At 41.0% G+C, this 12263-nt stretch overlaps 1 protein-coding gene across 1 annotated transcript; it reads left to right on the forward strand.

The window, feature by feature from the left end:
- The first annotated feature begins 3 nt into the window (after positions 1 to 3).
- On the forward strand, positions 4 to 12071 carry ZUP1 (zinc finger containing ubiquitin peptidase 1). Its single transcript, XM_005490681.4, has 9 exons — positions 4 to 403; positions 1902 to 2018; positions 2939 to 3048; positions 3796 to 3964; positions 5439 to 5627; positions 7263 to 7431; positions 8061 to 8212; positions 8550 to 8770; positions 9751 to 12071. Exons 1-9 carry the CDS (start codon positions 118 to 120, stop codon positions 9796 to 9798), a joined length of 1461 nt encoding a protein of 486 aa, XP_005490738.1. The 5' UTR covers positions 4 to 117; the 3' UTR covers positions 9799 to 12071.
- Positions 12072 to 12263: the final 192 nt, after the last annotated feature.

Here is a 12263-nt window from a genome sequence, read left to right on the forward strand (position 1 = left end):
GCTCGCGCCCGCCCCGGGCCCAGGAACGGCGCTTCCCAGCGGGAGGCGCGCGCGCGGGAAGGAAGGCGGTGACGGAGCCCGGTGACGGAGCCCTGTGCCCGCGGCGCCGCTGCTGCCATGGTGCTGTGCGACGTGTGCGGCCGGGCCCTGCCCTCCGAGGCGGCGGCCGGGCGGCACCCGCCGCGCCCGTCCCTGTGCTGCCGCCAGCCCCGCTGCCCGCTCTGCGCCGCCGCCGTGGGCTGTGAGGAGCTCCGGCGGCACATGGACACGGCCCACCTGGAGCCGGGCTCCCGCCGCCCCGGGGCGCCGGCCCAGTGCCCGTTCTGCGGGGAGGCGGCGGGGCGGGAGCTGGAGGAGCACGTCAGGGCGCGGCACGGGGACCTGCTGGGCGCCCTCGGCACGGGTGAGCGGCGCTGGGCAGGGACGGGACTCTCTGGGGGATCGGGGACGGGGAACCGGCCGGGGGATAAAGTTGGAGCAAAGGAAGTAGTTATGTGTTTAGGTAGTGTAGTTTAATGGACTAATTTAAGTAGTTCATTCTGGGCGTGATCAGAATTTTACTTTGACTACCTGGCCGAATGTTGGTAGTTAATTCAGAAACTTAAAGGTGACATCTCTGCTGGTGGGTAATACCCTTAGTCTAACATTTGTGATGTAACAAGCTACATATACTGACTAGATAAATGATGGTTAGGATGCAAAATGTGCCTGTACAGTCAAGCACACTGCAAGTGTTTTTCGTAACAACCCCCCCCGCCCCCCCCGCCAAGAACACACCCACCTCACCCCCAGGTCTTAGCATTGAACAACATTTTACTTCCATGTGTGCAAATAATGCAGAGCTTGAATAATTTACTTGCCTGCATGCCAGTTTCTGCTTTAAAAATAGTTGTATTAAGGTGTTTTTGTTTTTTATGTATTTAACAGGTCTCAGAAAACTATTTTGCAGGGTTACATTAAGTGCTTCTGGTGAATTTAGATGATTATACCACCAAGTTTCCTCCAACCCATCATAAACATTTAGCTGGGACAAATGCCTTCCAGAAACTGCTAACACAGGTTATCAATTCTTGTGTTTTGTGAACCGAGGAAGGTGCAGATAAATCCTAGGGACTCGAGGAGAGCTGTAAAAATGGAGTCAGGCACTTGTCTGTGGTTCCCAGTGACAGAACAACAGGCAGTGGGCACAAGTCAAAATATGAGGAATGCTATTTAAATGCAAGAACGCTTCTTTCTACTGTGAAAGTGGTTAAACACTAGAATATGTTCCTCAGGGGAGTTTGTGAAGCGTCTATACTTGGAATTATTTAAAAAAGGACTGGGAAAACCTGTGTGTAACTTAACCTATTTAATGTGACCGTTCTACCAGGGACTATATAATCTCCAGAAATCCTTTTGAATTTTACCTATACTACGTGGTACCCTCAATAGTAATCCTAAAACTGCAGAAAGAACATTTATTTGAGGAGATGTGGGAAGACCAACAAAAGAAGAATGACAGCATGTTTTATTCTTTCAGGCCAACAACTGCTGTGTTATTACATGAATGTTAAATTTTTCTGTTAGCAGAACACCTCTTCTTACTAATGGTTTGATATTTCAGACTAAGCATTTCTTGATACAAATGTTGTCATAGGAAATTGTGATCTGTTAGTTAAATGAGGAAAAACTTAATCAAAAGAAGAAAAATATGTCTTAAAATTTTCATGTATTTAGATACAAATTCTTAAGTGGTGAAGAGTAACAGCTGTTTAGAATTTGCTTCCTTTCACTGAGGAATTTCAGTGGCAACACAAACTTCATTACTGTGTATTTGTTTTAGATTGTATATCAGTTAGGAGGTGATTCTAGCAGAGAACCACAGGAACTGCATTAATCAAGGAACTGAATTTCTTTTTCAGACTCAGGAAATGGTGAACAGCTGTATGAATGTCCTATGTGTAGTCTTACCTGTACAAACATTCAGATTCTTGAAGAACATGTGGATTTACACTTAGAGGAACATAACTTTTCAGAAGGTATGTGAAAGTGCACAGGCTTGATAATACTTGAAAGCATTTGCAGGTATTTGCATGTTGTGAAGAAGAATGTAGAATCTCACATGAAATGTAAAAAAATATATTTCTGTATTTAAAGGGAATTTGGACGCATGTATAGTGAAGTTACCATAGCTAAGGTCCTATCACTTGCCCAAGTGCTCTACTTTATTACCAGGCTAATAAGGAAGTCTATGCATGGTTGCATGCGTGCTAGCCAAAGGGAAGACTTGGAGCAAAAAATTTTTAAAAGACAACAGTAATATATATCTTTTTTCCTAGCTCTATGGAAGGTTTACATAAGTGGAGTTTACAGTTCCACTGTGATGAGAATTTATAGTTTATGAAAACTTCATTTTTTTCTCAATTTATTTCTGCAAATACTTTGCCAGTTCATTAATCACAGCATTAAAGTAAAAAATCTAAATTAATTTTATTTTATAACATGGCTAAGAGAATCTTAGGGATTCCCTATTCAGTTCTGTGATTGTAAAGTTTTGTCACTTCCTTGTGAGACTGCTAGCAATGGTCCTAGATGCTAATAAGTGGTATTAAAGGAGCTGAGACTTCTTGCTAATAGTGAAGCGAAACACAGTGAACAAAAACTGTCTTCTCAATGCTGCAGGTTTGTGCATTATTTGCCAAGTAATTCCTCCAGTAACTCCATGAGCTTTGTCCAAGTCAGGAGTCTGAGTCTTGGTAGACTGAGTGCTGTCAGTCCTGTTCAACATTCATTGCTAATAGCTCAAAATAACATGGGGTGCATCTCCTCAAATTAATGCCCAATTGTGTTTACATATGTCTGCTTAGAAAGGAATCTCTAAAAATTAAACAAATGATCCCTCAAGGCATTACTGCCCTCCTGACCAAGTCCCCTCACTTTGAAATGTTTCCTGGGTTAGGTGGAGACATGGGAGATCTGGAACTGGCTCAGCAGCTCCAAACTGAAGAAGATGAACGGCAGAGATCAGAAGAAGAGAAGCGAGAGAGAGAAGAATTTGAAAAGCTGCAGGTACACTCTTATTTCTAAATTGTAAACTTGAAACCAGTTATGCCTTTAGAAGCTGAGTATCTTGGAATTGTAATGTCTGGAATGGCCTTGCCAGGTCAGACTGTGCAAGCCACACAGTCTGTGCTGAGGTAGTGGTGCAGGGATGGGTTGGAAGCGAATTCAGTCTCTTGGCAATGCTGATCCTGGCAGAGTGCTGGACATGACAGCCTTGAGCTACTTGGCTTTACAGCTTTGAGTGGTGCTTGCCTCAGGATGGGGCTGGCTGCTCCCTGTGCTTGCTGTTCTGCTCTCCCAGAACACCTGCTGCCTCTGCTCCAGCCAGCTCTTGTGCTCTGCCTTGCAGTGCAGCTTGGAGCATAGTCCTTGCCAGAGTGCCAAAGGCTCTGAGCATCCTGGCTGTCCTTTACTGGAGAACCATCACCTGCTCCAGGTCCTCTTCCCTCTGTCTCCCATCTCACAGCCCTAGTAACTCACTTCCCACTCACACTACCTCCTTGCCAGACTATCTCTGCCAATGGCTCTAACAAGAGGGAGTAGAGGGATGTGTCTGCTCTTCCAGGTGTGGCTTTCCTAGTCCCATATTCATGTTCAGGAATGATGCTTGGTCTTCTCTAAAATAATTGTAATTCTGAAGTTTTTATGTCTCACATTTTTTCAAAGTTACTGATAGTGATTTTGAGAAACTGCATGGACAAAAGATTAATTTTAAAAATGTGATTTAAATCATGTACATTCCATCCCTAACAGAGACAGTATGGCTTGGATAATTCTGGTGGCTTCAAGCAGCAATTTCTAAAGAATATGGAAAGAGAAGTTGATAGAGGAAGGATGCAGCCCTTTGAATATCATAAGAGAAAAGCTGACATGATGGAAAGTTTGGCTTCTGGTATAGATGATGGGAGGACCAAGACATCAGGTAAAGATGCTGAAATTACACAACTAAAACTGTACTTTCTAGACCTTAGATTTTAGTGACCAGTGACCAAAGCAGTCTTTAACAGAACGTATAATTCATTGCTTAATATTGTTTGTGTCCTAGTTCTAAGCATAATTTTCTAGATCAATCCAAATTGTTACAGTCCTAAAATCCTAAATAAGGAAATTAAATAATATCTTGGTATATGTTTCATCTGTGTTCTAACTTGCAGGCTGTTTTTCTTTTTTTTTTTTTTTTCTGTGGAACTTGGAATCAAGTGGTCTGGTTAAGGGCACAAGTAGATGTATTATATGTATCAGAGGATGCACATGTCTTATCACAAACTGGTTGCCCTTGACTCTGTGCTTGATTAGTGCTTAGTACTCATTGGTAGCCGTTCAAATTTACAGCAGCTTTTTGTCTTGTGTTTCTGTTAATTGTTACATTGTGTAAGCTGGTTGCAGGTAAGCACAGTGTTCTCCTGATTACAAAGCCCAAGAGAGGACTGGGAGGAGTTGACATCTACTTGGTGCATCTTCTCTTAAATGTTTTATTGGTGGTGCAGAAACACGGGGCAGATGGGTCTCTGTCCCTTTCAAAGGCTCCCTTGTCTTTCTAAGCCCACAATTCAATGGTCTTTGAGGCTATTGCTGGTGGTTCTGGCTTACAAAATATCCACTTGGTTCTTGACAGGTAAAATAAAATTTTTTCTGTGAAATGGATTACATGGAAATAAGACATTTAAAGTTTTTGTTCTTGGTAACTATTTAGATTTCTTAGAAAATAATTTGTGGAGACTATGGAGTAATTCTCTTCACAACAGCATGGCTATGCAAGGGCTTTGAGGATTTACATATATGAATTGGAGAGAACATTCCCAAGCATATTTTTTCACGTAACAAAGGAGAACTCGGAATATCCTATAAGAGTATTATTTCAAAATATTTGCAATGATTTTCAAGTTCTGTGCCGTTTCTGCCATTCCTTTTTTTTTGTTGTTTTTTTTTTTTCCCATCTTTGTTTCTCCAGGAAAAATAACTTGGAGGGAATAAAAGGTAAAAGTAAATAGTATGCATAAGTATTGCCATGTTTTTAAGGTGATGTTGTACTGTACGTGGCAGGGTCATGGGATGCTTTATTGGTAACATACTTTTTCTATATCATTGTAGTAACTCCTTTGACTATCACAGCTCATAATTTAGTCCAAGATGTTTAATTTAAAATAATCATTGTGTAGCAGCAGTGAAAAATTATATCTAGTTTTGAAAGCTTCATAGTACATAAACTCATTAAAGTAACGACCACTGAATTTAAATAGGGGCAATTTCCACTGCTTTTGTGATCTGGGCTCTAAAGGTAATGAAGTTTTAAAATAAATTGTGTTAATCTGTATCTGTTCCAAGTTGGGGGAGGAATCTTCTGGTAAATTTAGTGGTATATTTTACAGATAAACTTCATATTTTGTCTTCTTTAGGAGTCATTGAAGCATTGTGCAAGTACTATCAGAGTGAGAACAAAGATGTGAGGCGTGTGTGGCTTTCAGCAGGAGTAGATCACTTCCACTCATCTTTGGGTGACAGAGGCTGGGGTTGTGGTTACAGGAATTTCCAAATGCTCCTTTCCTCACTGTTGCAAAACAGCTTCTACAATGACTGCCTGAGAGGTATTAAACAAAATGCTACTTGTTCCATGTACCTTGGATGACAACCTGCTGACTGATTGTCATGGTTTGAGCCTGGCACAGAGCCAGTGCCCCCATGAAAATGCCCTCACCCTGGGGTCTGCTGTGAGATGTGACCAGGAATAAGCAAAAACAGGCTCCAGCTTAAACATAAAGAACACTTTATTACCTAAACTACAGGGAAATAGGGAAAAACTATAAGGAAAAGAAAAAAAAAATTGAAAACCTTACAAAAAACCACTTTCCTCCTCCCCACTACCTGACTTTCCCAATCCGATACATTCTCCCAAATCACCAACTGCCCAGCCTGGCACCACACTTTAGTATACTCAAACTTCAGTTCATGAAGAGGAAAGGAGTCCTTCTTGTTCCATAGGCTTCCCCTGGAAACACACTGAAACCTCGTTTGCTTCCCTGTCACTTCGGCACCGCCCGGAAAAAAAGTCCTTTTGCCGCTTGTGACATCTTCCTTCCATGCCCAGTGCTCTCACCACCGCGCATGGATCAGAGCTGCTTTTAGGGTTGTCTTTCAAGGATGCCTTGTCTCACTCCAAAAAGGCACAGTCTCTGCTTTGGGACATCTGTCCCCCCCATATTTTTCCAACCCCCTGGGGCCGGGGGGTCCTCACGATGAACCCTCCTGGTTCTGAGCCACTGCTTCCCCCTAAGTGCAGTCTCTGTGTCACAGGAACAAACGGAGTCCATGGCCACAAGAAAAGTCCAGCCAAAAGGCCACTCCAAATCATCTCTCCCCATTCAATCATCTCCACGTTCTTCGGGCCAGGTCCTTGTCTCATCTCATCTCTTATCTCCCTTCTTATTCAGCTTCGAGGAGGATTAGCATTTTTGCAAGGCCCCAATCATGAAAGAAAGGGGTTAAAACTTTCAGTCTCTGTCTGTCCCGGAGCTGCGGCACTCCCACACATGCTGCCGCTCCGGCCGGGCACTCTTCCCCCCCTTTCTCCTCCTGGGCCGGCTGCTATCACATTCGGTGTCGCCGGCTCTCTCTCTCCCTCCTGGGGGGGGGGGGGGGATGGCTGCCCGAGGGCTGACTCCCTGGGATCTTCCACCCTTCCATCCTCGAGGGCCTCCTCACCTCCCATCTCTGTCCAGGCCCAGGGCCTACCACGTGGCTGCCCCTCCCCCGCCCAGCAGCAGCGGCTGGACAGGGGAGGGAGATCCGACTTCTTCTCCTCCACGTCCCAAGAGAGCCTGCCAGGGGCAGAGCCCTGCTTTTTAACCCCTGTGTATTCTCGGAGGTGTGTCCAAACCCCACTGGCTACACCAGGTGTCAGTATTAAACTCCAAACATCCATTGGTTTGACCACAGCATCCCAGAATTCCCACTTCTTCCTGGTCAAACCACCACACTGATGTTTTCACAGCAAGCCTCACAAGGTCAATGATACCTATTAAATGGTGGTTATACCACTGGAAGTTACCGTGGAAGAGTCAGAGGTGAATACTGGCAAGAAATGATGTGGTTTAAGTTTTGCCTTTAGTTTATTTAGTGGATCTTTGTAACATCGACTGCCTGTTATAAAAGAAGCTGAGTAGTTTTAATTAATAGACTGTTTCAGTCACTGTAACAACAATTCAAAAGCTTTTCTGTTCCAGATACTACACTAATTCCTAGTATCCCAAAGATACAGTCCATGATTGAAGATGCCTGGAGAGAAGGTTTTGATCCTCAGGGGGCATCTCACTTCAACAACAGATTACATGGTTCCAAAGCATGGATAGGAGCATGTGAAATTTATTCACTCTTAACCAGTCTCAGGATAAAGTAAATATTGCTTTTTGTTGTGATTGTTATTATTAACTGCTGATTTAAGTCCAATAACTTTAAAGGGTAGAATTCCCAACTGTGTGATGATGAAGCCGCCTTAGTGACTAAATTTAACCATATATAAACAAACCTGATTTCATGCAGCATGAAGCTGTATAACTACTTACAGGTACATATAGCTATTTACAGGAGGTACATAAACTGAGTAACTGCTTAGATCATTGAGACTTGCTGCTGAATTATGCCACATATGCATAAATTAAAGCATTGATTAAATACTTTATTTCTCTGAAAGTTTCTTCTCATAAAGAATCTGAATTTCAACTATTTTCTATGGCTTTTAATTGGATTCTATAGCTTACATGTATAACATACAAAAAATGTAACATTAAGTTTTGCAAGTTTCCCAAGTTCTTGTTAGACTGAACAGAGTAGAGCACTTCTTTCTTATGTAATAAATTTTCCAGTTTGTGACAGTATATGTTTCATTGCTTTGCAATTATGTCCCCTACTCCTGTATCAAAAATAAGAAAGTAAGGACCACTGGGTGCAGGAGGCAGGGACCCAGAGGTGAAAAGAAGCAGCCTGCTTGAAATTTTGATGTTTTCATTCCCAATGTTTTGTAGGTGCCAAATCATTGACTTTCACAAACCCACTGGCCCTATGGGTACACACCCTCGCTTGTTTGAGTGGATTTTGCATTACTATTCTGCAGATAATGAAGGTGGTGCAAAGGTGGTGTGTACTTCCAAACCACCAATATACTTGCAACATCAAGGTCAGTGTCACAATGTGCTGCCTTCTTACTATTCTCTATCTCTTTATATGTACTGCAGTTCAGAGCAGCATTTTTTGGTCCTTCTTTGTTGAATTGAAGGCTTGGTTTTATTTCCGGTAATTTTCCTATTTCATAAGAGCAACATTAAAGTTTGTATTTTTATTGGATGGAAGAGCTGAATGTGATTGGGATTTCAGCCTTTTGACATGTACTCTTATAACTGTCTTCTTAAATTCTGAGTAGTGCCTCCCTTGATCTGAAAATCAGTCATAATTTACAAGGTTGTAAATGGGACTTATGTGTTTCTAAACTACTGAAACTCTTGCTTTGATAATAGGTCACAGTCGTACTGTTGTTGGAATAGAGGAGAAGAAGAACAGAAGCTTATGTTTGCTACTGTTTGACCCAGGATGTTCTTCCCAACAAATGCAGAAACTGCTGAAACAAAACAGTGATGGAGCTGGTCTCAGACTACTTCGGAAATTTGTGGGTAGCCTGAAAGAAAAGCAGTATCAGATAGTGGCTGTAGATGGGGTGCTCTCTTTGGAAGAGAAAGCTGTAAGTATCTCAGAAAACAGTTTCTGTTTGTGAAAATTTAAGACCATCTGCATTTCTTCTTTGAATGCATATGCATATATAGTTGCATGGTGAATTTTTTGCATCTTTTCGCTTTCCTTGATCGTTTTCTCTCCTGCTTTCTGCTTATATAATCCCAGGATATCAAAACCAATAACATTTTGCATATAAATGAATGCCACTTTGATGCCACTGACAACTTCTAGGTCTTATATGAAGCTTTCAGCTGTTTGCAGATTTAAATTGGGCTTTTTAAAATTTTCTCTTTTCTTACAATGTTTTCTCCTAAATAACTGACTCTGAGCATGTAAGTTACTTACAAACACTCACAGTGCAAAATTATGTTCAGAGGTTTGAGCTGTTGAAATTATTATGAATCCTATCCATGACTTTGGGGCATTTTACCTTTTTTAAGACCTTAGAAGTTTTCAGCAGATTGTCAAATGTGGATTTTGTTTCTTAAGCTTTTTCTTTCCTACACTACCAAATTGATTCTGAGGTGTTCCAATTCTGTGGTGTCGTATCAGCACTGTTCAGCATGTTCAAGCTTCAGGACACACTTTTATTTAAACAATGAAATAACTGGCAACTGAATCACTTGCTCAGCTATATTTAATGTGTATGTTGAGATGAGGTATTGTCTTAAGTGTTTTCTGGCCCTGAATATGTCCGAAGTAAGAGTGAAAAATGACCATCCTCTCCTCATATTGGAAAAAAGCTTTAAAATTCAAGACACAGTGTAAAAAAGGTGTTGTTTGGGATTTGGTGAGGGTGGTGGTGTTCTTTTGGTTTTGGTTTGCCACTTTTTTCTTCTTTTCAAAAATTTGTTTTATAATAAAAAATATCAGTTGTTTAGTGTTGTCTTGGAAGCGCCTATTTAAGTAAGATGGAACATAACCCCTAACACTGCTGGTTTTGTTCATTAAAGTATTTTCTTTTCCTCTCTCCCCACCTATTTTTAGGCTCGCTGCCGTGCTTCTCAGGTCTTAACATCAGAGAAGATTCCTTAAAGGATACCTTTTAACCTGCTTCTGAAACTTGCTAGGTGCAAAACATTAAACTTCTGGACTGTGACCTTAACCCAATAATTTTTAGACTTAAACTGTGTCTCCATAAATGCGCGGGAGCTCTGGGAAAGCACAACACTGGAGTAAACCTGTAGTTTTTGTGTTCAGTCAAAACTCTGGCATCCTGATACAAATGTAACTGTGAAATATACTGGTCCTTGTCTCACCAGAAAATTTGTTATTTTCTTAGTTGCATAGAATTAGCAACACCTGCTGTCTTGTAGCAAATTATGCACTGTTGGTAATCAGCAGTGGATAAAGATACTATGGAACTACTTCATTGGAGTCCCTGTCATGGTTTACCTCTGTAAATGTGTTTGTGCTGCCACTGTGACCAGTCCTCTGTTTCTTTACAATTCAGTCTGTTGCACCAGGGATTAATTTACCAGTAAACTTCTTTTCAATTAGCTGGCTTCTCTAGATGTATCACTTGAATACATGTGCTTAGGAGGTGGATCAGTGTTGGCATTGGCTAAGAAGTCTAACAAAGCAGTGTCAGTGTCCAAAATAGTGTGTATGTGCTTTAAGTGCTGTGCAAGACAATTCTTTGGGGTAGAGGAAGAAAATATTCCTTTTCTACCATGAATTAATAAAATTAATATATTTTTTAAAAGTGTTTATTCTATTTTCACTTCATCCATTTTTTTAAAAATTTCTAATTTTTCTGTGTTTTGTAACGTATATCCCAAAAGGACACTGCCTTTTGACCAGTGCCTCTGTTGTGCGGTGTTAATGCCATTTAAGAGACTGGTGCTGTCTGCTGAAACAAGTGTCTTGGGTGTTTGAGGCACTTTAGTGTACCTAGGATGTGCTGCTCTGGTTGAATGTGAGAGCCCTGCCCCTCCAGGAGGGAGCTGAGGGCTGGGAGGGATGGTGGAGTGTGTTGCACAGGTAGTACAGGGTGCTTTTGCTTTACCGTCATGCATCCACCTATTGTAATTGGAGTTTAGATACATCCCTTTCATTTAGACTGCCTTCTATGCTGACACCCAAATACAGGTGTAAGAGCCTTAACTGCTTTCTCTCATGTTTCTCGTGTGCTTTGGCAATAAGAACTTGTCATTTTTGGAAGCAGTGAAACGTGAACATGGACAGATATTACAATCCATAAATCATTGATTTTTTCTGAAATATGTGTAAAATTTTAAAAATTAGTTAAGAAAATGCATTCATTCAGTAGGTATGTAGAAGTGGCCTTTAAGCTGTGAAAGGTTTAAATGCTTAGGACACTAGAGGGGCTCAGACTCGGGAAGAGAGTTCCTGGGAATTGAGGGACTATCAGCTCCATGTTAGCCCTGGTCTGTGATGCAGATGTCAAATGGACAGAAAGAAAAGGAGAAATGCCAATAACGCAATCATAATTTGGATGCAAAATCCTAGGCTTTGCAGCATGCTTGAGATTATACCCATGGCATTTTGATGTGGTAGGCACCATCCTCTGAATTTTAGCAAAGCTCTGGCACCAACTATTCAAAACACTCAGCCTGTTCAAAACTAAATTCACTCTGGGGAAGGTGCAGTGTGGCAACTCACTGTTGCCTCCATGCATTACAGTGCATGCTTTGGACTGAGGCAGGTAAAAACAAGATACAAGAAAGGCTGTCAACACCAGGATTTTAAATTACTGTAATACTGTCAAAGTTCATAAATGGGGTTTTATTCAGTTAATATGAATTAGTTTTCAGTTTAATCCAAAGTAGATAAGCAAATTCAAATATTCCAGCTAAAAAACCCTTCTCTCTGTTCAATTTAGCAAACTAACACACACAGAGCCAAGCTTATTCTCAGTCAAATTCCCTTTTTATTTCAGATGTTAATTGCTAACAAAGCTAAACAAATCTGCAGTTCAGACTGAGTCGCTACAACTTTTTCCAAGGACCAGGAGGAGCAGATTTTATGCTATTTCTTTGTCACTTCAACCCTTATTTCCTCTGCTTTGAAATGTAACAGCAAAAACACATTTTCACATTTTAACTTGTTTTACATAATTTTAACATTTTTAAGCTATACATTCTCTGCATGAAAACCAATAAATATGTTAGTGTGAAAACAGACTAGAAAATTTCATTCTTCTAGAAATATAATTCATGAGAAACTTTCTTTCATATGTAAATGACTTATCAGTGATCCACTTGAAAAATTTTCTGATTATCACATTTGCACAGACTACACAGGATTCTTGGGTTTGGTCCAAATTTAGAGAGCTCCAATTCACTTCTTTTATGAAAAAAGAGCCGTTTTAAACATACATAGCTAGAAATGGAAAGCAGCCTTAGGAATTAAATGGTGTTTTATGCAGCTGAGTTGAGACATACCAGAAATAATAAGTTCAGTGCTGAAGAGCATTTTAAAGCATCCTAGCAATTACCCAGGAAGCTGGATGTAGTAACTATGAAGCTTTCAATCCA

Source organism: Zonotrichia albicollis, chromosome 3, assembly GCF_047830755.1.
Source record: "Zonotrichia albicollis isolate bZonAlb1 chromosome 3, bZonAlb1.hap1, whole genome shotgun sequence".
In the NCBI taxonomy this organism is placed as follows: domain Eukaryota; kingdom Metazoa; phylum Chordata; class Aves; order Passeriformes; family Passerellidae; genus Zonotrichia; species Zonotrichia albicollis.